Source organism: Sturnira hondurensis, unplaced genomic scaffold (genome assembly GCF_014824575.4).
Source record: "Sturnira hondurensis isolate 20B ecotype Veracruz unplaced genomic scaffold, ASM1482457v3 Scaffold0006437, whole genome shotgun sequence".
Classification (NCBI taxonomy): domain Eukaryota; kingdom Metazoa; phylum Chordata; class Mammalia; order Chiroptera; family Phyllostomidae; genus Sturnira; species Sturnira hondurensis.
The window spans coordinates 5009524-5035759 of NW_028079068.1; the positions used below are offsets into that span (position 1 = coordinate 5009524).

The window sequence follows — 26236 nt, forward strand, 5'->3', positions numbered from 1 at the left end:
GCACTTCGTTTCTTACATTGCATTTGGTAACTGCCTGTCAGAAAATGGTGTGATTAGGGAGAACAGTAATTTGGGGGTTGTACTCCTCTATCCTGAATGTTCCTTCAGTTTGATGAGTAAGGACCTGTGTTTATTCTTACTAAGTTTGGTAAGTTTGACTTTTATAAAATGAATCACTTAAAGCAAATAACTATAATTAATTTAGATGTTAATTTTCTTTTTTTTCTAAATTTATTCTTAAGTTAAATATGCCTAAGTAATGTTTTGTATGTCTGGGTTTTATATGTATAGTCCAGTATCTATTTAGGACTAAAATAATGTAAGGGCCATTTTACAAATACAGATAATAACTACGTGGATTAGTGTCAGAGTCAGTTTCTTCAAAGTTGTATTTAAATTCTTGAAGTCCTTGCTTCTTTGCTTTTAATAGTAAAGATTATTTATAAATAATTTAATTCTTGTTTATACACATACACACATGTACATGTTTATGTAAATATATATAGAAGAGGCCACAGAGTAAAACATAAAATTACTGTGTAATAAACTATGTGAATTTTGTATACAAGGTATATCAAAGCTAAGAATAAAAGCCAAGTCCAAAATGTATCTCTCTGGATTGATAATCTTTGACTCTTCATTGATCTTTTTGTACCTTTTTACTCCTGTATGTTTGTTTTGAAACATATGCTATTACTTAACTTCATTGGCTGCTGACTCTGCAGTGCTTCTTGTAAGAATATGGTTATTGTAGTAAAAATTTATTTCAGATGCGTTTTAACATTTATACACATCATTGTTCTCATTAAAAATGTCATTTGAATTAAAATCATATTCTGGGTTTTTAGCCCTAAAGAAGATTCAGAGCAGAAATATAAATTTTAGATTATCTCTTTCAGATAACATTTGTTATTAATATTTCCTGAATATAAAAAGTAATATGTTTTTGTTGAAGGAAATTAGAACAATATATAAAGCATACAGAAGTAAATATTGTATGTATTCTTAACACTCAGACATTTTTTACTGAGAATGATTTGAAGTATTTCCTTGTAGTATTTTTCCTTCCAGTGCATGTATATAAACAAAATACATTGGTTTGTTACCTTTTAACATTTAATACCCAGCATAAGAGTATCCATGTCAAGAAAACAATTTTTTATGCCTGAGTAGTAATCCATTACATATGAGTATTTCAAATTTATTAAACCAATCTTCTACTGGTGTATATTATGTTACTTCCATTTTGGTGCTGTTATTTATAACACTGATGGCCATTTTTTATGTAAATATTTTGGTTATATCTTTGATATTCTTAGACATAGAACTGCTGAGTCAAAAATTATGAGTATCCTTCATTTGAGTATTTTCCCCAAGCATTTACCAACGTAACAACCAAAAAAGCTTCCTTATGTTATAATTATTTTATAAAATCACTTATTAATTTATTGATGTTTTAGAGAGGAAGGGCAAGAAAGAGAAGTAGCAGTTTTTTGTTCCACTTATTGATGCATTCATTGTTTGATTCTCCTATGTACTCTAGCCAGGAACTGAACCTGCAGATTTGGCGTATTGGACAACACTCTGACTAACTGAGCTTCCTGGCCAGGGCAGAAAGCTATGTCCTTTAATGTGTATGCAATGAAGAGCAAAATGTTTATACATAGTGAACTCATATCTGCTTGCCATGTTTTATTGTTATACTTAAGTATTTTACATGCAGTATACAGATCTAACGTTTCTCAATGAGTTGACCAATCTGTTCATATTTCAAAATACTTAAATTTATAAATCCAATTTAGAAGAATGTATGTTATACAATCATAACATCAGGTCATCTCAACCATTAACATGTATATATACCTCTCTATTTAAGTCATTTGTGTGTCTCGGGAAATATTTTTTTTTGGTCTTTTCCTGTTTTATTGTATTGGATCTCCCACCACCAATGCTTCCTGTTGGAGAATCACTAGGCTAAAAATGAAAGAACAGTGTTAGTGGTGCTGGGAGGCATCGTGTCCCCTTCTTTACTTCCATAGGGATGTCTCCAGTGTGTTAACTGCTCTCTTAAGTGTGATGTTGGCCGTTTACTTGAGATAAATATTTTTAATGGCAATATTTAATCAGTATTCATATTCATATGAATATATGAATACACATTCATACTGTATATGAATACACCTTGTTATTTCTATAATTTACTGAGCTTTTTTTTTTAGATTGGAAGTGAAAATTGAAATTTACCAAATGTCTTTTCAGCATTTATAACTACTGTTTAGCTTTTCTTTATTTTTTTGTGATCAGTTATAAATAGATATACTAATATTTTATTGGCTTCATATACAGTATAGTCAGTTAGAGCACATTCATAACTATTTCAGTAACAGGAGAGGAGTTTCCTAGGAGCTGCAGGCTGGAGGGGGAAGACCAAGGAAGATTTAAAACAGTGTGCTCTTTTAGTTACTCCGCCCAAAGCCAGGGCTGCTGAATCTCCGCTGGGACTCAGAGCAGATTTTAGGTCTATGCTTTGCATAAGTACATGATATAGGAAGTTTTTTTTCTAGGAAGTTGTTTTTTGTTTGTTTAAGTAGGTCCCCAAAATTTATTAAGCATGGTTGATGGCCCAGTTCCAGAGAATTGTGTTGTTGTTGTTGTTGTTTTGACCAAGCTCTGATAGCTTGTGTTCTTTCCATGCTAACCCGCCGTGGGAGAGTGAGTTTGCCTGTCAGTGACGCCGAAGGTCTGCTGTGGTCCCCATGTCCTCACTGCCATCATACAGGCTACAGCACTAGGGACAAATCTGTAAATAACTTTTCTCCTTCCCACAGGGAAGACTTACCAAGTTGGAAAGCTGAACAGTGTAACTCTCCATGGTCCTCCTCTAGACAAGTTTTTCTTGAGAATTAAACTTTATAGGGAAAAAGAAAACAGATGGTCCTTTCCCTCTTTTCTTGGCATTCCTATGTAGTGAGGAGTGGCTTTAGAAGAATTGCAAGAAAGCAAAACCTGGAACCTTATACACTGACATTAGAGTACAAATATTAAGAGTATCGTAGCTACTAATCCTTACTGAACCCAGACATGGTCCCTCAGTACACATACATGATAGTAAGTATATAATGTTCTGTAATCTGCCTTTGTCCCTGTCTCACTTAAATGAAAATAAGTTCTAAAAAGAAATGTGTTGCTTTCTTTCTCCCCCCATTATTATGAATCTGAGAGTATATCTGTCCAATTGAGTATGGACTATAGTTGTGCTGAGTTTCTGTATTAATAAATTACTTTGAAAAGGTGAATACAAATGACAAGAATGGGGAGTGAGGAAGATATACAGTAGTGATGTTTACAGACTGGGGTATTTTGTTTTTAAGTTTGGGGTTTGAAATACCTTCATTTAGATTGAGACACTGTCTGTTTACCAACTGAAGACCTTGGGCAGGTTAGAAGCCAGCAGAGGCAGCCAGGCATCTGAAGAGCCATATGGAGGCAAAGCTCTATCTACCTGCCTGTAGAGAGTGGTGAATTCTTGTATTGTTACCTATAAAACAAAGTATTTAATAATCCTTACAAGCTCTAAAATCTAATAAACACAGGGCCTTTGAAGAAACTTGGTTTGATAGGTATCTCTTCACTGCCTCTCGTCGGTGATCTTGGATGTCAGACGTCTCAGTTTAATTAAAATCTCCAGGGGCAGAGCCTGGAAATACACCTCCATACTTTAAATAAATATAAATGAGTGTATTTATTTTTTGAAAAGCTTCATAGCATTGGATTTCAGTTGTTGAGTTAATTGAAAAATACTCCTGAGAAATTGATAATTTCATCATTATTTCAGAATTGTTTCGGGCTAGAACTTAAAAAAATTAATGTGATTGTTTGTATGAAAACACCATATATTTAGGAATTTTTATGTACAAGGATTTAGACACACGGCATTACCTTCTGGAAATAATGCCTTGTTTATGTTATGAGACCAAACTACCTGTTAAAACTCTTTAAGCCCCACTTGAACTTGGTGATTTTCAGTCAGCTGTGTCTTCAAGGTGTCTTGATTTCTCTTTCTCTTGGCACATGACTTTCAGTGTTTGACTGAACTGTAGGTATAGGTGGTCTTCCAACTCAGCTTTTTCAAAGATGATTGTTCTTGCCTCTCTCATTCTTCAGTTTAGTTCAGTTTATATCATCTGCTTTGGGGTTTGTTTGGTTTTTTGGCCGTTATCTAAGAGAACCAAATTAATATGCTTCAACTCTCCAATACCTTTCTAGGTTTTTTCCCTTACTAGGCTACGTCTGCCCCACTGCTTTGTGCTGTGTAAATGGTTGTTAATCCTTCCTGTTGGAAATGGAATGAACAACAAAACTTCCGTTTCAAAATGTGAGATTTTTTTCAGTGTGGCAGAAAGAGGTTGATTTAAGAAAACCTGAGCCGAGTGATAGCTAGTGTTGGTGCACCGGCTGGGAGTGTCAAGCTTGGGCATTTAGACTGCAGGTTTGCTACGTGGGAGTGGGTCAGAGGGCCTAAAGCTAAGGTAGGGCTGGAGGCCCTGGTGCTGGAGCTCCCTCTAGGGAATGGAAGCTGTGACCAGAGCCACTACCGGGAGAGGGGATTGAGTCCCTAGTCAAACTCAGACCCCAAATGGCACAGTGGGAGGTTTTGCAGAATCTGGACAGCCCATTTCAGGATCAGATAGTCCCGTGCTGGTGGAAATTTTATGCTACTTAGTGATCCGGATTGAAGACCAGAACTGGGCCAGGAGACAGCACTGGGCAAGGATAACCCCCAGGCTAAACATGCTATTCTTCCACCTCTTTGCCTACTGAACTGTGAGTATGGCTGCTGTAGCCAGGACCCGAGTGCTTGTTGCTACGGCACAACTTGTGAAAGTTCTGTCAGGACGTTCAGACCTTTCCCTGAGTCCTGCCCAATTGGCTGAGATGATCTTTAATCTCTTTAATCTGATCCAGGCTCAAAGGGCTCAGTGGAACAAGGAGAACCAGGCCTTGAAGCACCTATGGAGAGCTGGCGGCATGAGGTTGAAGCCTGGATCCTGGTGTTGAGGGATAAGATGGAAAAGCTGGTGAAGTCTATCAGCCAACTGAAAGACCAGCAGGATATCTTCTGCGTTCAATAAAAAGCCCAGACCCCAGTGTGGATGCCCTCTGTGGACCCCCGTGGACCGGACAGTAGCAGCTTCTGTGGGAGACTCTCAGTGAACTGGAAAAAAAGAGAAAGGAGGTTCTGGGTGCTTCTAGAGCACTGCTAACCCAATTAACTACCCCAGTTGAGCAAGTGCTGCCAGACTTGGGGGCACGGAAAGTATGACTGTTGAAACACGCTGGAGAAGCGGCTCACTGCTGGAGTAAAGCTGTCGTTTCACCTGCATCAGCTGCTCGTGCAGCTGAAGGGTTGAAGTCACCTGGTTAGCTGTCAGGATGACACTCTGACCACGGAGAAGGACCCACAAGAGGCCCAGGACACAGAATTTACAGTGTCTGCTCTGCAAAGCCTTTGTGGTAGAAACTCAGCCCTCTGTGCCCTAAACTCCCCATCAGCCCTTCACCCTGAAGACTGGGAGGAAGTTTACTGTGTGAACAAGGCCATTGGTGAGATTCCGGAAAGGAAGTAGGTAACTACCACAGAAATCTCCGTTGACGGGAGACTGTCATTACGAGGTTTTACAGTGCATCCCAAAGAAGGGGCAGGGGCGGGCTTAATTTGGAACTTTGGCTACCTGACAGAGCAACGTTCCGGTGACTTGGAAAGGGCAGCACTGAGGCTACTGGGTGTGACAGAGGAACTGCACATTGTCGGCTACGTGGTTGGATGTACCTGCCAGAGACTGAAGTGGGACCTGAAAACAGACAGCCTCCGTGCGGTTATTATTTCTGTTTCTAAGATGAACTAACTCTCAGTTACCAGGGCCTCAGTTCTCTGGTCCAGTCTGCTTGCTCAGACTCCCAAAATCAGCACTTCTTTTTAGCCACGCCCCGCCCCCCCCAAAAAAAGCCCTCCTAGATTTTGCTGGGCCCTACTGTCATTTTTACTACATTGGCCAAACCCTTGACCTGTATAGCAGTTGAGCAAGCTGTGATGCGCTGTTGGGCAGGACTCTAGGATCGAGTGTGCATTGCGGTACTGGGATGACTTCATTAAGCAAGAGAGCCTCCCAGGCAAACTTCTCTGAGCATGAAGGACAAACTTCTGAATGTGATACATGATCATCTGATGTATATCTGGAACAATGGACATATCGCGGGCTTTGTGAACCAGAACCAGGAGCATCAGCCGCTGAAGAAGATCGTTTCTGGTGTCCACTTGCTCCAGTGAATCACCCAAAGGGAGAACACTAGGAGGGTTTAAGGTTCTCATCTACTCTGGGCAGCCCCACACCGAGGAGGTACTGCAGTCACTCACACGGACTGAAAGCATCCACCTCTATCCACTGCTCACTGAGGAGAACGTAGCTGAGAACCTGCTCTGCTTCCTCTACTGCCCGGTCCTCTAGGATGAGCCTACTACCAGGAGATAGTTAATCTCCGGGAGTGGAGGAAATACCCCAAATGCAGGCTCATTATGGGTTTGAACACCCAAGTGGATGAGCTGCAGTAGCTGCCTGAGCTTCACCTGGAGCCAGAACTGAGTCTTTGGAGCTGGAGCCGGGGCCACCACTGGGGCTGGAACTGGGCCCAGAGTTAGAACCACTGCTTGAGGCAGGGCTGCTCTGGGGCCAGGACTGGAGCCCACACTAGGTGTGGTCTCACAGAGTGCCAGAGCCCAGCGCAGGACCAGACCTGAAGCCAGAGCCTGCTCTAGAGCCAGTCCCAGGGAATCCCAGAAGACACCTGCCACTCCTCCAGGATGGGTTTCTGGGGTAACCTGAGGTGCAAATGAAAGGCCCTATGCAGGCACACCTAATTTCATCGCACTTCACTTTATTGTTCTTCACAGAATTTGTTTTGTTTTCTTTAATTGAAGGCAAGGTCCTGCACCAGCAAAAAGATGGACTTGCTTACGGTGGTCTGGAACTGAACCAGCATTGTCTTTGAGGTGTGCCTGTATGTGTGGCTGTTTCATGCCTGGTAATGTTGGAGGAACAGTCCTGAAAGGCCTTTCTCAGCAGCAGTGGCTAGTAAGCTTCATGCTGACCTGAGGGGGGAGGGGGCAGGGAGAGACTAGGAGGAAACTTGTAGGGTTTCTTTGTTTGTTTTAAATAAAAAAGCTATGTGCAGTTTTTCTTGGCATACTTAGTCTTCTTTCATCTGGTATCAATGGGACTTGGTAGTTTTTGATCAGAGAATAGTACATTTCATGGAGCAGGTCTCTTTCTTCATTAGTAAAAGTAGGGTTTATGGAAGTTTGTTTTCCTTCCTTAACCCTCTTGACATGATAATGGGAAGACATGGATAGGTGGATGTTGAACGTAAAACAACAGATTTGATAATAAAATTGTAGCTTAAGTATGACCGAGTTTGATGAGGAAGCAAGTTTGACATCTCATGCCAGGGAAGTTGTAAGAACTTTGACCTTTTAGTGGTAGCCTCCGGCTATCTACATTCTGTCTAGCCATTAGAGATCCAAGGAGTTTATATTGAAATTGGAATTTGTAGATGTAAATTTTCTTAGGGTTTTACCTGCATTTTCGGGGACTTGTATCTTTGTTTTCCACTTCTACAATGATAGTTTCACCTATAATGGCAAACTTAACTCTAATAGACTTTTTACAGCCCACATAGAAAGTAAAGCAATTTCTAGTCATAACTTTATGCTTTTCATTTATTATTCGTTGAATTCCTTAATTGTTCTTTTTTTATTAATATATACAATTTATTGATTATACCATTACAGTTGTTCTACTCCCCCCTTCATTCCCCTCCACCCTGCACACTCCTCCCCCACCATTCTCCCCCCCCTTAGTTTATAACCACATGTCTCAAGTTCTTTAGATTCTATATTTCCCCTACTATTCTTGCCCTCCCCCTATCTATTTTCTGCCTACTGTCTATGCTATTTTCTGTACCTTCTCCCCCCTTCTCCTCCTCCCACTCCCCTGTTCCTAACCCTCCATGTGTTCTTCATTTCTATGGTTCCACTCCTGATCTAGCTGTCCTCTTAGTTTGCTTTTGTTTTAGGTGTGGTTGTTAATAACTGTGTGTTTGCTGTCCTTTCACTGTTCATATTTTTCATCTTCTTTTTCTTATATAAGTCCCTTTAGCATTTCATATAATAAGGGCTTGGTGATGATGAACTCCTTGAACTTGACCTTATCTGAGAAGCACTTTATCTGTCCTTCCATTCTAAATGAAAGTTTTGATGGATAAAGCAATCTTGGCTGTAGGTCTTTGGATTTCATGACTTGGAATACTTCTTTCCAGCCCCTTCTTGCCTGTAAGGTCTCTTTTGAGAAATCCGCTGACAGTCTGATGGGTACTCCTTTGTAGGTGACTGTCCCCTTATCTCTTGCTGCTTCTAGGATTCTCTCCTTCATTTTAATCTTGGCTAATGTAATTATGATGTGCCTTGGTGTGTTCCTTCTTGGGTCCAACTTCTTTGGGACTCTCTGAGCTTCCTGGATTTCCTGGAAGTCTATTTCCTTTGCCAGACTGGGGAAGTTCTCCTTTATTATTTGTTCAAATAAGTTTTCCACTGGTGGCTGTTTCTTTCCCCCTTCTGGTACCCCTATAATCCGGATGTTGGAACGTTTAAAGATGTCCTGGAGGTTCCTAAACCTCTCCTCATTTTTTTGAATTCTCATTTCTTCATTCTTTTCTGGTTGGATGTTTTGTTCTTCCTTCTGGTCCATTCCATTGATTTGAGTCCCATTTTCCTTTCCATCGCTATTGGTTTCCTGTGCATTTCCCTTCATTTCAATTAGTTTAGCCTTCATATGTTCCTCTAATTCGTGACTATAATCAACCAGTTCTGTGAGCATCCTGATGATCAGTGTTTTGAACTGTGCATCTGAGAGCCTGGCTATTTCCTGGTCACTTAGAGTTATTGGCCCTGGGGCTTTGAGTTCTTCTTGCACCATCTTTTGGACTGTTCGTGCCTGTTACGTATCAGGATCGGAGCCCTAGGTGTTCACCAGAGCAGTAACTCAGTCACTGGGTTGTGATGCTGTATGTGGGGGTGGGGTCAAAGAGGAGCAATGGCGGTCTCGTCTGCCACCTCCTGCTGCTGCAGCCGCAGCTGCCACCTTCACCGGTGCCTGCGAATTTCGTCCCACTGCACTCGAATGTGCCACCGCCATCAGCCCTCCACCACTGGGTTCGCCCGCTGGGGCCTGTGCAGTCCGTCTCACTGTGCACAAATGTGTGACCTTGGTCATTCTGCCCCACACCCTGACTGGGTCTGTGCCTGGGTCGGGGGATCTTTCCTGCCCGACCCTGCTCCGCTGCTGGCTCCGCCCCTCTTACCGGTCCTGGTTGAACGGTTCGTTGTTGTCGGACTTCTGTATAATTCAATTTTCTGTTCTTTGGCTGTTTCTTTGTTCTCCAAACCTTTGTTGTATTCAAACTTGGTTGTGGGAGAAGGCACAATGTTTCCACCTGTGCCTCCATCCTGGCGGAAGTCCTTAATTGTTCTTAAAATAAATTGAACAATATCCTAAAACTCAGTGGAACATAAGGTTACTGATATCTTGCTCCAATCCCAATTTTTCAGTGGCTGTCTTTGGATTTATGACACTAATCTAGAAATTTTAAGCATCTTTGATAAAACTTTCCCAGAAAATGTGTAAAAAATATGCTTATAAAACTGCAGCTGGCATGATAGACAAGGTGATAAAAGTTATTCTAATTAGTTGTAATTCATAAGCCTTTTTAAGACTTAATCTGAATGCAGTATTTTCATATATTGCCCTTGACATGAACAAGACTAATCTTGATTATATTGAAAGTCATTATTTATGCTCTTTGATGGTGATGGTTGGGAAGGTTAACGAAGATTCTCCTCTTATAATACTTTTTGTGTCTATTAGCACTGGTTCCTTTTGCTTTTTAGCTCTCCTTCCAATATTATAAGAAGAGTGCAAGTTTGGGGAAGGTCGTAGAGTAGGTAGCAACAAAAATCTCTCTTTCCACCTAGACAATAATTGTATTGTCACAATCTGATGTAACTATTTTGAAACTTTGAAGTCTGTTGAAGGCTTGCAACTTCCTGGAAAAGACTTGTTGGTTAATTTCGATCAATCTCAGCTATTAGCACAGTAGCAGCATGACAGGCAGCTGTGCCCATGGCTCTGGAGCACCCTGCACATAGCTTGAGGGAACCAGAGCAGGCAAAAAGGACCCTGTTCTCCAAATGTTGGGATCTCTGCTCTGTCCTGACTGCTGCGTGCTGCCTCTAGCCACAGAGATGCAAACGTTGAGTCAGGCAACCATTGCTGTGCCTCCCTGTTCTTGCAGGCTTCTCTCCCTCTTTCTGAAGTGACTTACAGGGGGTTTATAGGGCTAATTCTTAGCTCCTGTCAATTTTCACTTTCCACCTTTGGGGAGCCAGACATTAAAGACTAGACCATTAAACTGCATATAGAGGGGATTAGAAAGTGACTCTACATGTCCAGGGAAGGTCTAAGAAAGGACCTGAGAAGATCTTGAGTTTATATTTAAGGCTTATCCTCTCAGCACAGGGACAGCCTACAAAAGTCCCCCTCCACCCCCCACAGCCCGCAAAAAAAAAAAAAAGGCAAAAAGCAAACTTTGGGGAAGGAGGAGAATCTGATTTCCAGAGGAACCATGTTCTTAGATTCAAATTGCCAGTGTTCAGTAACAACAACAAAAATCACAAGTCATAGAAAGAAACAGAAAATATTGCGTTTTCAAAGAGAAAATCAATCAACAGAAACTTTCTGAAAAAGAATGAGATATACTAGACCAAGACTTTAAAACATCTTTCTTTAAATATCTTAAAGAACTACATGAAGATGTGAAGAAAGGTAAGAAAGTGATGTATAAACAAAATGGAAATAAACCAAAAAGAAATTCCAGAACTGAAAAGTACAATAATTGAAATGCGAAATTCACCAAAAGATTCAAAGACAGATTAGAACAGTCAGAAGAAAGAGCCAGTGACCTTGAAGATAAGACAATGGATACTATCAAGTCTGAGGAAAACAAAAAAGATTGAAGAAAAGTGAACCAAGCCCAAGGAACCTGTGGGACATCTTAAGTCGAAGAGCATACTCTTTCTCAGAGTTTCAGGAGAAGAGAAAAAGGTGCAGAGAGACAATTTGAAGAAATAATGTCTGGAAACTTCCCATATTTGATGAAAGACATGAATATAAACCTCCAAGAAGCTTAATGAGTTCTAAGATGAACCGAAAGAGACACACTGAGACACATTGTAGTCAAACTTTAGAAAGCCAAAGACAAGGGCAGAATCTTGGAAGGAGCAAGAAAATCAAGGTTTCACATAGAAATGGTCTTCAATAAGATCATTGGCATATTTTTATCAAAAACTTTGGAGGCCAGAAGACAGTGGGCTAATATATTTAAAGTGCTAAAAGAAGGACAAAACATCAACCAAGTATCCTATATCCAGCAAAACTGTCTCCAAAGAATGAGAGAGAAATTAAGGCATTCTCAGCTACTTGTAACTTCTAGACCTGCCTTACACGAAATGCTCAAGGGAGTCCCTACAAGGTGAAATGAAAGGACACTAGAGAGTAACCCAAAACCTTATGGAGAAATGAAGATCTCAGTAAAGGTAAATAAGTGGCAGAGTAGGTCGCAACAAAAATCTATTGTGAGAGCTGTAATATTGTAACTACACTTTTTGTTTCCTACGTGATTGAAGTGATCAATACCTTTAAAATCTAGTGTATTAATATAAAATACTAGATTGCTATAACCTTGGTTAGTAGCTCCAAATTTTGTTTTCTACACAATTTAAGAATCTGAATTTAAAAGAATTACTGGTTTGTTTTTTGGTTCGTAATGTATAGAGAGGTAATTTTGTGATACAAACAATTCCAAGGGGTAGAGATGGAGCTATAAAGGAGCAGAGTTTTTGTGTGCCCGTGAAGTTAGTATAACCTTATAAAGTGTTACAGCTTCAGGATGTTAAATGTAATCGGCAGGGTAAAACAACGAAGAGAATATCTCTATTATATACACAAAAGTAAAGGAATTTAAACATTTCACTACAAAAAAAAGTCAACAAAACACAAAAAGATAGTAATATAGGAAATAAGGGGGCTATAAAAATAGTGTGGTGATATAGCTCCATCCTTATCAGTAATTACTCTAAATTAAATGTAAGTGGGTTCAGCTCTCCAATCTGAAGACAGAGATGGGCAGACTGGATAAAAGCATGTGATCTAACCATGTGCTTTCTATAAGAGATTCTCCGTAGACCCAGAGACACAAGCAGGTTCAGATTAAAAAGATGAAAAATGATGTTCGATGCAAGCAGTAACCAAAAGCGATCAGGTTGGGCTAAGAGATCAGACAAAATAAACTTTAAGTCAAAAAAGATTGTAATAGACAAGAACATTATATGAGTGTGTGAGTGCGTGTGTGTGTGTGTGTTTAAGATCTTAGAGGGGAAGGGAGGAAGAGAAACATTGATCAGTTGCCTCTGGTATGTACCCCAACTGGGGACCGAACCACAATGCAGGCCTGGAAATTGAACTAGCAACTCTTTGCTGTGTGGAACAACATACAACTAACTGAGCCACACTGGTAAAGACAGGACACTATATATTAGTAAAAGGTTAATACAGCAAGAAGATAGGGCAGTTGTAAACATTTATGCACCTAATGATAGGAAAAACATAATTAAAGGGACAAGTAGTTCTACAGTAATAGTTGGAGAGTTCAGTACCCCAGTCACAATAATGGATAGAATAACCGAAAAGAAAATAAGAGATTTAAACAATGCAGTAAGTCAGCTGTATCTAACAGATATATACTTAACATTGTACCCAAACAATAGAACACACATCCTTTTCAAATTGACGTGGGGCATATTCCAAGATAGTCCATGTGTTATATTACAATTAAATCTCAGTAGATTTGAAAAGATAGATATCATACCAGTTATCTTTTCTGACCACAACAGGTTGAAGTTACAAACCATTAACAAAAGGAAATCTGGATAATTGAGAAAATTAGAAATTGCACACTTTTAAACAAATAATGGATCAAAAAAATGACAAGGGAAATTAGAAAATACTTACAGACCAATTAAAAAGAAAATACAACACACCACAACTTAGGGGGAACCAGCAAAACTAATGCGAAGGGGGAAATTTATGGCTGTATAGTAGTCTCTCCCTGTACGCAGCAGGTCAGTTCCAAGACCCCTGTGGATGCCTGAAACCAGAGATAGTACTTAACCCTATATATACAATGTTTTTCTCCTATTCATACTTAAGTACCTGTGATAAAGTTTAATTTGTAAATTAGGAACAGTAGGAGAGTAACAACAATAGCCAACAATAAAATAGGACAATTATAACAACATATTACAACAAAAGTTATATGAATGTGACATCATTAAACATGTAAGGGTTACTTGAACAGGAGCACTGATACCATGACAGTTGATCTGATAACTGAGAAGCCTACTAAGTGACTAATAGGCAGGTGACGTATGTAGCAGGTATGTGCTAGACAAAGGGATGACTCACGTTCCAGGTGAGATGGAGCTGGATGGCACAAGATTTCATCATGCTACTCAGAACGATGAACAATTTAAAACATACAAAGTGTTTATTTCTGGAACTTTCCATTTAATATTTTCCAACCTCAGATGACCTCAGGTAACTAACTGAAACCACAGGCTACAAAACTCTGTAAGGAGGGACTACTGTAAATTCTTACATGAGAAAACAAGAGAGATACCGTCAGCAACCTAACTTTATAACTTACAGAATCAGAAAAAAAAGAACAAACTAAACCGAGCTAGCAGAAGGAAGGAAATAATTAAGAGTAGCATAGAGGTAAATAAAATAGAGAATAAAAAACTGTAGAGAAATCAGTGGAATTAAAAGTTGGTTCTTTGGGAAGATCAACAAAAATGATAATCTGTTAGCTAGATGGACTATTAAAAAAGAAAAGGCTCAAATTACTAAAATCATAAATGAAAGTGGGGGCATTAGTACAGATTCTGCAGAAATAAAAGAGTATTATAAGAGAGCACTGTGAACAATTGTAACCCAACAAATTGGATTACCTAGATGAAGTAGACAGATACACAAGAACACAATCTACCAAGACTCACCAAAAAGTACATAGAAAATATAAAAAGATATGTAACTAGTAAGGAGACTGAATTAATAATGAAATATCTTCCAACAAAGAAAAGCCCTGGACGTGGTGGCTTCACTGGTGAATTCTGCCAAATAGTTAAAGAAACACTGATACTGATCTTTCTCAAAAAAAATTTTTTTAATTGAAGGGGAGGGAACACTTCCTAACTCATTCTGTGAGGCCCTTATTACTTGATTTCCAAAGCTGGACAAAGACACTGTAAGAAAAATAAATTACAGACTAATATCTTGTATGAACATTGATGCAAAATCTGGAACAAAATAGTAGCAAACAAAGCAGCACATTTAAAGGATTATATGTGCATTCAGGACCGAGTGGGATTTATTCCTGGAATGGAAAGATGGTCTAATGCACCAAAATTGAACAATAAGAAAAGCCACATAAACAGATGTAGGGTAAAAACCACTCATTCATTTGTTGCAGGAAAAGCATTTGACAAAATTGAACATCTTTTTCATGACAAAAACAATTAACAACCTAGGAATGAAAGAAAACTACTCAATGTAATAGAAGCCTTATATAAAAAACCCACAGTGAATGTCATACTCAGTGGTGAAAGAAAGTTTTGCCTCTGAAGAGGAGGAACAAGGCAAGAATGAACACTTTTATTTCTTTTTAACTTAAGTATTGGATGTTCTAGCCATAACAGGTTAGCCAAGAAAAAGAAAAGGTATTGAAATAGAATAAATAAAATGACCTCTTTGGAGATGATACAGTTTTATATGCAGAAAACTTTGATTCCATACACACACAAAAAACTCTTGTTAGAACTAATTGATGAATTAAGCAGTGTAATAGGGTACAAAGTCAACATTCAAAAGTCTTTTGCATTTTTATAGGTGAACATGAACAAACTAAAAAGGAAATTACAAAAACAATTTTACTCAAATAGCATCAACAATAATAAAATGCTTGGGAATTAAGCAAGGAAGAAAAAGACTTGCGCAATACAAAACATTGCTGAAAGAAAGAATACACAAATAAATTAAAACACATCTCAGTTCATGGGTTGGAAGCCTTAGCATGATTAAAACGTCAGTTCTACCCAAAGCTGTTTACAGGTTCAGTGCAATTTATACCAAAATTCTAGCGGAGATTTTTGCGGCTAGCACACTAATTCTAAGATCCATTTGGAATCTCAGAATAGCCAAATAATCTTGAAAAAGAACTAAACTGGAGGACCCACACTTTTTGATTTTCAAAACTTACTACAAAGCCACAGTAAACAACGTAGTGTGTTATTTGTTGGGTAAAGGTAGACATATAGACCAATAAAATAGAATAGAGTCCAGAAATAAACTATCACATATAGGGTCAAATGATTTTTGACAAGGGTACCAAGACAAATTCAGTAGGCCAAGGACAGCCTTTTCAAGAAGTAGTGCTGGGAAAACTGGATATCCACAAGCAGAAGAATGAAGTCGGACTCTTACCAAACACCATATTCAAAAGTTGCTTTAAGCCCTGGCCACATGGCTGTCAGTTGGAGTGTCAGGCCATTCACCAGAGAATTGCAGGTTTGATCTCCAGTTGGAGCACATGCGTTGTTTGTGGGTTCAATCCCCCATCCGGGCATATATGGGAGGCAGCTGATCAGTGTTCCTCTCACGTTAGTGTTTCTCTGCCTAAAATCAATGAGCATATCCTCAGGTGAATATTTTTTAAAATGCCTCAAAATGGATCAGTGACCTAAATGTAAGACTTAAAACAATAAAACCTTTAAAAAGAACACAGGCCTGGCTGGTGTAGCTCAGTGGATTGAGTGTGGGCCTACGAACCACATGATCCCGGTTCAGTTCCCAGTCAGGGCACATGCCTGGGTTGCAGGCCAATTCCCGGCAGGGACCAGTTCCCAGCAGGGGATGCACAAGAGGCAACCGTACATTGATACTTCTCTCCTTCTCTCCTTCCCTTCCCCTCTAAAGATAAATAAATAAAATTAAAAAAAATAAAATGGGAGAAACTTGTTTTAAAAAAAAACATAGGGTCTTAGGACATTTACTTAGCTTCGCAACATTGAATTTGGCAATGATTTCTTGAATATGACTCCAAAGATACAGATAAAAGAAAAATAGACAAATTGGACTTCATGAAAATTTTAAAATTTTGTGAATCCAATGTCACTATCACAGTAAGACAACCCACGAAATGGGAGAAAATACTTGCAAGTCACATATTTGATAAGGGACTAATAAGAATATATAGAGAACCTCTAAAACCCAACAACAAAAAAATTAGATAACTTGATTCAAAAATGGACAGAGGACTTGAATAGACATTTCTTCAAAGAAGGTGGACACAAAAGGACAGTAACTACATGGAGAAAAGCAGCAAACAAGTGTTAGGAAGGACGTGAGGAAATCGGAACCCTTATGCACTGTTGGAGGGAGTGTAAAATGGTACAGGTGCTGTGGAAAACTATGGAAGTTCCTCAAAAAATTACAAATCAGCATATGATTCATCAGCTTCTCTTCTGGGCATATACCTAAGAAAATTGAAAGCAGCATCTCAAAGAGGTATTTGTCACCTACGTCATAGCAGCATTACAGTAGCTTAAACGTGGAAGCAAGTGAAGGGTCCATGGACAATCAGTGGACAAGCAAAAGTATATTCTGTACATATAATGTAATATTATTCAGCCTGAAAAAGGGAAGGACATTCTTCAATATATTACAGCATGGATGAACTGTGAGGACATTGTTTGTTAAATAAGCCAGTCACAATAAGACCAATACTCTGGTTCCACTTACACAGGGTAGAGTGGTCAAAATCATGCAGAAAGTATACTAATGGATGCTGGGGGGAGGAGAAGTTGGTGAGGTATCGTTGAGTGGATACAGAATTTAAGTTTTTATGAGATGAAAAGAGTTATGGGGATGATTGGTGGTGGTGATTCAACAACAGTGTGAATGCATGTATTTAGTAATGTGGAATTGTACACTTAAAGATATCTAAGATGGCCCTGGCTGGTGTAGCTCAGTGGATTGAGCACGGGCCTGGGAACCAAACAACCACAGTTTGATTCCCAGTCAGGACACATGCCTGGGTTGCAGGCCAGTTCCCAGCAGGGGATGCACAGGAGGCAACCATACACTGATATTTCTCCCCCTCTCACCTTCCCTTCCCCTCTAAAGATAAATTAATAAAAAATCTTTTAAAAAAAGATATCCAAGATGGTAAATTTTATGTTAATTGTATTTTACCACGTAAACATTTAAAAAAATATTTCAGGTTTATCTCAGATTAATCTGTATTATGTACCCATCTGTTCTTCATGTTACTACCAAATTTGTCTTTCCAAAACACTGCTTTGTTTATATCACTTCTGTGCTCAAAAATTTTCATTGGCCTCTAGTGTCTGACCTGTGTCCACCTTTCTGTCCTAACCTGCCATTGGTAAAATCATCTCACATTAGCTAAACTAGTTACTTAACTTCCTCCCGGCTCTGCCTGCTACCTTCTGATTCCCGATACACTTGTATTTATAAGTCCTACCTTTAATGCTCTTCTTTCCCCTTTTCTTCCTCCTTTCTCTGAATGTGTAAACCTTTTTAAGGACCTACTTAAATTGGAACTCCCCTAGAAAATGTCCCCTAAATGCCCCACTCGTGGTGGCTGCACAAGGACCTGTTGCATTTGTTGGTTCAACAGTTCATCAGTTGGTTGGCACTAGCTGATACTTGTGTGTGCTTGTTGCCCCAAATATCTTTAAACTTAATAGGCTCAGAACTACATCTTCAAATTATTTGTAATTATCCACTAGACCTAATAACTTGAATTGATTATAGATATTTTATGAATAATAAGAAGTAAAGATGCTCTTCAGGAAAATTTTAGGCCTATCAAATTCCAGAGCATCTGGCGGTGTTTCTGCGGAAGGTAGTCTTGGCATTCAGGTTGGGTACTAGGCCTTGTTAACATTTTTAGAGCAATTAAATGTAGTCTGTAAGGTAACTTTGAGTGCATTTTCAGGCAATAAAGTAATTTTGAGAAACGTGGAATCTTTTTTTTTTTTTTGGCTCTAGGATTGTATCAGAAATAAATAATTGTGTTTGGGTATGCACTTACCTCTTGTTCATGTGCCAAGTTAAAGTTAGTTGTAGAAATGTCTTGCTATAGTTGTGTGTCAGTGCTGTGTGAGTGGTATAGTACTGGTAAAGTTTTTTTTTAAGTCAGATGAGTTAAAATGGACATTAAGGTATCAATTCTGTGTTACATTACTGGGGTACTGCATTTTCTATATGTGCAAGTCACGTTTTAATGTTTTTTTAAGAGTCAATTGTTAGCACAAAAGTTTGTTTCTGCTAATCTTATGTGGCTGTTTGTATGTACACATGCACATAGCTTCTATAGAGTTGTGATGAGGATATTAGTATTAAATTTATTGTTCTTAAGAACCTATAGAGAACATTCCAGTAACTTTTATGTTCCCCGTCGAACACCTAGAAAAAGGGTATTATTTCAAGAATTTTGATGGGGAATGTGTTAATTGTGTGCACAAAACTAAAAAGGTAGTCAGACTTTTAACCTATTACTTGTAGTAGTATCCATTTTAAATAGTAGTTTTTAAAATAAGCTATTGTTTTTGGAGAACTGATTAGAATGTAAGTTGCTCTGGGGTAGGGGTTTTATCTTATTATACTTCTTTATATCCTTAACATCAACCTCATGTCTTGAATCATAATGCTTCAGTGAATGTTAAGAGGATAAGATGTCTGTTTTTCTGACTTTGGGGAAGTTTGTTTTTATTGTGGGAGAATGATTTTACTCTGATTTTATTCAATTTGTTTTCTTTTTACAGCCCCATTGACAAACCTTCAGATTCTCTCAGTATAGGGAATGGTGATAATTCCCAGCAGGTAAGATTTTGATACTATATCTTTTCCTTTATCTGCTCTCCCCTCTTACCCGTCCCCCACCCTAAACAGGGTATTCTGTGTAAGTTAATTTTCTAGATAGAGCAAAATACTTTAAATACTAAACAATTTAAATAGTAAACAATTTAACATTCTTCTTAAATGTTTATAATTAGCTTTCTTTTTGTTCACAGAATCTATAGAGCATAATTTAACCCTTTCATGACTCAGAATTACCATTATGACCATATGTCATTGTGCTCTGTGGCAATGTACTAGTAGTGTGCTTAGAATCTCTTATTATTGGTCTTTTTATAAATATATATATGTATATATATTAATATATATTATATATATATAATATATATATATTAATTTTTAGAGAGAGGGGAAGGAATGGGGAAAGAGAGGGAGAGAAACATCTGTTGGTTACCTGTTGTACACACTCTGACCCAGGGCTGAACTCACAACACAGGCATGTGACCTGACCGGGAATTGAACCAGCGACCTTTCACTTTGTGGGACAATGTCCAACCAACAGCCACATTGGTCAGGGCTATGGTCTTCTTAACCCTACATGAAATGGTCCCAGACTCTGCTTTATACATTCCTGATTTTAAGAGTTGTTTCTATGCCATATGCTTCCCTGTCCTTGCTGTCAACTTTATTTTCTCGGTGTACTTGCAACAGTTTTTTCCCTTCCTCCAAATGACTATGGGATTTGAAATGATAACTAACTAGTTAAGTTCAGAGTTGCCCCAACAGTGCCACTGAATGGTGTCCTGATCTTTAGAGCTTGCTTTGTATCATTTTGGTCAGTTGCTAGTTTTTCACCAGTTAAGTTTCAGTACACCTTCTTACATTGGTAAAAAATATAGTTCTAATCCCTTCCACAGTGTTTGTGAGAAATTTAGAGATCTGAAATATACTTCTTCTCCAAAACTTTTGCTCACAAATTCTATAAAAAAATTCAAAAATCTGTATGTCCCCTTGTGTATCTTAGGTTTACATTTAAGATTTTTGAATAATAGGTTTAAAAAATTGTAAAGGATGTAACTTCTAACATGTTGTATACTGGTATTTTGATTTGATCAGAGCAACTTATGTAAGTATAGATTTTGAGACATACTAGTTATTAAACAAACTAAAATTATATTGGAAATTTATTTCCAAATGGTCCTGTCAATCTCTTATTGAGATTGACAGGACCATTTTAAAATTAGTTTTCATGTATCTGTAGATGAATATTACCTTCTGGTACAAGTTTCAGCAGTAATCCCAGTCATATTTTTATTTTTCTAAATGCAAGCACTAAGATGTCATGTTCTTATAAATGGGAAATGGAAGAAACAGTATCATATCAGTGTCACTCAAATTTTTCAAACTCCTTTGAATCAAATACATCGTAAGAAAGATTTATCATAAAAATCATTTTTAATGATGTCTGTGGAGTAACTTGATTAGTTCTTCTTTCCATTTTTCCCCCCAAAACTAATATATTGGGAGTCACCTAGTTTGCAAAAGAGTCCAGTCATGAGAGTCAGTCACCCGTTCATCACCAGTCTGAATACTGCTAATCAGTTTTTGTGTGGCTCCCACAAAGTTTTCACTGTTGAGCAAAATACTATAGTTAGGTCCCAGAGAGTGACAAGTGTTCTTTTCTGTGTAAAGTGAGAGACGTTAGGTTGTAAAGATCGTAAAATGAGGAGACTGGCTTAGCCTTTTCAGGAGGGTCAGTTTTAGAAAAGGGTACTTATGGAATTTGATGGAGGTTTTTAAAAAATGTGTGCACTCATAAAAAGCTTTCAAGGACCCCAGTTTGAAGGCCACTATTCTAATACCTCTTTGTTGCAAGTTGTTTTAATTGTGGCTTATTAAAATGTAAGCATTTATGTTGATTATTCTTTTCTTTCCCTATTTTATTTAGATATCTAACAGTGATACACCTTCACCGCCACCTGGTTTATCAAAATCTAACCCAGTCATCCCCATCAGTTCATCCAATCACAGTGCACGGTCTCCTTTCGAAGGGGCAGTGACTGAGTCACAGTCGTTATTCTCAGATAACTTTCGCCACCCCAACCCCATTCCAAGTGGGCTCCCTCCTTTCCCCAGCTCCCCACAGACATCCAGCGACTGGCCCACGGCACCAGAGCCACAGAGTCTCTTCACATCAGGTGCGTGCATAGCGGTACTGCTGCGGTACGCTGATCGGCCGGGCGGGTTTTCTCCTTTTTGCCCTGTTTCCTTTTCCATAAAAATGTCATCATTTGAGGAAACTGCATGGAATTGGATGGGTAGGGAAGTTGTTCTATGACGTGGAACTTAGTTCTATGTTAACAGACAGGTTTCTCTAGAAATCAGTGGTTCGATCATTTTTTCCCGATAATGAAACACTTACTCCTCTAGAAGTATTAAGGGCTTACGTTTTTAATCGGGTTTGTGTGTATAGTTAAATTTAAAATTTTCCAGGTGATAAAGAACAGAAGTTAGTTTATATTAAAATTTATATTTTTGAGCTATTTTCATTTTTATTTAAGTTCTCTTACTAATGTGAAGGATGGCATAAAATTAACATTGGCAAAAGCATCTATTGTTAATGGAACATATTTAAAAAACTTTAAAGATTAAAGGTTCTTTATTAAGTTACATTTTTTTCCTTAGCAGTATGTAAAGCATATATATATTCGAAATTGTTTATAATGTTTAATAAATACATTTTAAAAAATGAACTTCACGTATAAATTCTGTTATATCATATTTGTTATTACTTTATTTCATTTAAATGACTTATTCTGGGTTTTGATTATGAAAGACTGAGTATAATTTGGATTTCAAGTACTTTTTTTAAAGATTTTATTTATTTATTTTTAGACAGAGGGAAAGGGAAGGAGAGAGAGAGGGAGATAAACATCAGTGTGTGGTTGCTTCTTGTGTGTCCCCCACTGGGGACCTGGCCCACAACCCAGGCATGTGCCCTGACTGGGAATCGAACCAGCAAACCTTTGGTTCTCAGGCTGTGCTCAGTCCACTGAACTACACCAGCCAGGCAGGGCTCATGTACTTTTTCTTTGATTAGCCTAATCAGTGAATGTCATTCATAGTTTTTGAAATTAGTAACTTAATGAAATCATTGCTAGAACTATATGAAGTCTGATGTAATTTTACCATTTTAATGTACTAAGAAATCATACATACCTTGTGTGTTTTTGCCTTTATCTTGTAATACGATGTTTAACTTTCACTAGTATGGATACTCATTAAGTATGAAAGTGAGCTATGTATTTTAAACTCATCACTACTTTTCTCCCCAATAGAAACAATCCCAGTATCATCCTCTACAGACTGGCAAGCAGCATTTGGCTTTGGTTCTTCTAAACAACCAGAGGATGACTTGGGTTTCGATCCCTTTGATGTCACTCGAAAAGCCTTAGCAGACCTGATTGAAAAGGAACTGTCGGTCCAAGACCAGCCTTCCCTTTCACCCACAGCTCTTCAGAACTCCTCTTCACACACTACAACCGCCAAAGGTCCAGGCTCTGGATTCCTGCACCCTGCTGCACCTACAAACGCCAACTCTCTCAGTAGTAGTACCTTTTCAGTCTTGCCACAGAGGTTCCCTCAATTTCAGCAGCACCGAGCAGTTTATAATTCATTCAATTTTCCAGGCCAGGCAGCCCGCTATCCTTGGATGGCCTTTCCTCGCAATAGCATCATGCACTTGAACCACACAGCAAACCCCACCTCAAATAGTAATTTCTTGGACTTGAATCTCCCGCCACAGCACAACACAGGTCTGGGAGGGATCCCTATAACAGGTAGGTTCATTTATAGCCCTTGAGAATTTGTGAATAATTCATGCCTTCAGGTTGTTGGGTGGGTATGGAGGGAACTTTTGAATAACCGTGTACCTATCATTAGTCTTGGGAATTTCTGGGGGGGTGGGGAATTAAAAGTTCTTATAATATAAAAATTTTTTATTGGGTGGATGCCTTGTAATATTGAGCTTTATAAGGATGGTGGAGTATTATACCTAGTTACTGCATGGAGTCATTTCACTTACTAGGATAGTTACCAAACTTTCATGTGCCATAAAAATACAAAAAGAAAAAGGAAAAATGGGCTCTGAAATTATGGTGCCAATACCATGGTAAAACTTTTGATTATACATTTTAAAAGTAAACTGGTTCAAAAAAAATGGTCAAGATGGTAATAAGCAAGAGCATAAGGGATAAAGCCACTCTAACTACTTTTGGCAGTTACTTATTTTGACTGATATACACATACATACACATCAGAACTGTGCTATATATTAATAAAGTAATATTTGAGAACTTGGATTATCAGTGTTTTACAGACATATATGTGCATAAGTATACTTCCCGTGAAAAAGGTATTGTTCCAGGAGAGATCCTTTCCTTTTGGCTGTGTCATTTTTATTGGGGGGTGGGGTGCACATTAAGCTGCTGTAAGTGACGCCAGAACACTTCTGGTTTTGCACTGTCACCCTGAAGGTTTCAGGACTTTTGGGTTTTAAGGTCCCTTATAGCCTTAGATCGAGTGACTTCTATGTCTAAAGGAGTCATCCTAGTGGATTTTTAAATTTTAATTTGGGCTTTAGAGGTGACCGGTAAAAGAGTTATTCCTCTTCTGGTTCTCTCAAGTGGAGTAGAACAGTCCCTCGCTCATATATAATTCATTAAGGTTTTTTTGTCCTTTGTGACAGCCTTTAAGATACAGCATAGCACATCGTTATTGTCATAATGTGCTTTCATCAGCAAGGTGTTTGTTCTCTTGTTTTTAGCAAGGTTGGTGAATGAAGTTACAGAGATCCATCAAAATTCTTTGGCTGTAATCTTTTTATGACCAACAGTATTTCCCTTTAAAGATAAGTCAGTGGATTGAGAGTATTATTTGTGGCTGTTGATATAGTGAAGTTAGCCGTTGATAAGGTGAAGTTAATTTACATAATCTCGATAGCACTTAACTGTAGTATTTTGCACATCAGTGGGACTCCTGATATTTGTTTATTTGATATGATAGTAGGTGACACTTTTTAATCCTCGTCTGTATGATATTTACAGAAACAGTAAATATTTGGTTTCTGGTACTCCTTTTATTCTTTTGAGAGTGTAATTTTATTTTGCTTTGTTGTAATCTTTGAGAAATGTGGAATTTTAATTACTAGTAGTGTACCTTGTAACTGATTATAACATTAAAATTAGTTACATTTCCCTAAGTATTCTAAACATTAAAAATTAAATATTAAGCCAATTATGGTGAATATTTCGGCTCCTGTTTGCCCAAGAATGAACTAAGCCTTGCGGGCAATACAAAAGAAAAATAAAATACACATGCTGTTTCCAGGTACTTGATAGTGTAGTTGAGATAAAATGAAGATTACATATGAAAGTGGTAACTATGTAATGCTGGAATCCCAGAGACATTAATGGAACTTCTGTTGTTGGGGAGGTTTCATTGAAGAAGGAGAAACTGATCTGTACTGTGGTGTCTTGGATTTGGGATAGCAGGGAGCAAAGAGAAAGACCTTTTACGTTGATGGCAATGTCTGAGTAACGGCAGAGAGGCAGACATTTGTTACTTTGTCATGCCGTTAAAAGGGAATCAAACTGCCTTCTCTTAACAGGAGGTGCTTCCTTGTGTTGTAGAGAGAATGGACGAGAAAGTGGGGAGCTCCGGCAGCAGAGCACACAGTCCAGACTTGGTGTGATAGGAAGGAGGGTGCCTTTGTGGAATTCTAGTTCTTAGCTGTCTTCTTCGTTACTTTTATTTGACTTACAACATGGTCACGATCTGTTCTTCCAGTTTTATGATCATATTGTCCATCAGCACAAAAAGAACAGTTTTGATCCAGATATTTCAAGCCAGTGGGTTGTTCTGAAAATGCCACAGTGGTAATGAGTAATCATTGATTTGTGAGTGTAGTTATCCTCAAGTTAGTCATTTGAAATCCTCGTCTAAAGTAGATAGTTACTTTATGGGAAAAATTTTGTGGGAGGTGGATAGGCTTTGTTTTTTCAGATTTTGACTATATATACTTGCTTGGTATTTAAATGGTGAGTTGTTTCTAAGCTTGTTAGATTATTTCCAAGGCTCTGATGACCAGAGACATTTTAGTTAAAATGTGCCAAAGTTGTTATCAAGAGTTACACAGAATCACCTTATGACCTATAAATATTTGGTAGATACCTCAGGAAGCTGAATGTGCTAAGCCTCAAAACAGAATAGTTGTATAATTGTAACCAGATGATTTAGTATTTTTAGTAATAGACATGACAGTAAAACTCTAGAAAACTGTGTACATTTTAACTGTGTCTAATTTGAAGCCATTGAATACCTAAGCAACGTCTGCCTCCCCCACCACCAGTTGTAACTCATTCATAGTTGCGTTGAACTATGGAAATAAACAAAAAACTTTGTATCCTGCAATTAATAAATGTTATAGTATTATAATAGGTAGCTTCTCCTTAAGAGCTTGATAGTGAGGAGCACCTGCTCTGTCAGTGAAGGTAGCCACTTAAACATGTGCTTAGGCAGTGCTCCACTCTGGGAGAGGCACACGTAGTGGTTCTTTAGATACCGTGGAGCCAAACGGGGCCCCTGAGCTTTAGTTTCAGTTCATTATTCAGAATTGACATATCTGAAACTTGTCATGGGAAGGACACTTGCCAGAGGTTTGACAGAGATGTGGCTTCCTTTTCCTTTGCCTAATGGGAAACATTTTAGTGTTCAAAATTAGTTATTTCCTTAATTAGGAAAATTTTTTTAGCAGCATATTCTTGGCAGCACATTCGGTTAAATTAGAAGGAATTTTGAAGTAAATATTCTTGGGGGAATCTTTAATTAGTGAGAGTTACAGTAAGTCCATGCAGATCTTTTTATTATTAGAACCATGTGCTTTTGCTTTGAAAAATGACTTTTCTGGTCCTAAAAAGTGACTTATCCAACTCTTCATTTTAGGAGTGGCAAAACTGTTCCAGAAAGGTTAAATGATTTGATAATGGTCACATACTCAGGTATAAGAGAATTAGAGTAAGAGCTCAGATCCTAAATTCAGTGACTGGAACATTTTCCCACCGCAACAC

The 26236-nt window shown here is 38.3% G+C and overlaps 1 protein-coding gene and 1 pseudogene across 6 annotated transcripts in view; both read left to right on the forward strand.

Moving 5' to 3' along the window:
* Positions 1-26236, forward strand: part of CNOT4 (CCR4-NOT transcription complex subunit 4) — a 145104-nt gene that overhangs the window by 92833 nt on the left and 26035 nt on the right. For all 6 annotated transcript variants that reach the window (XM_037049139.1, XM_037049141.1, XM_037049140.1 and 3 more), the window contains exons 8-10: positions 19076-19133; positions 21058-21307; positions 22448-22948. In XM_037049139.1, coding sequence (XP_036905034.1) covers positions 19076-19133; positions 21058-21307; positions 22448-22948 — 809 coding nt within the window. The remainder of the gene's footprint in view (positions 1-19075; positions 19134-21057; positions 21308-22447; positions 22949-26236) is intronic.
* Positions 4096-7161, forward strand: LOC118989119 (signal transducer and activator of transcription 2-like; annotated as a pseudogene).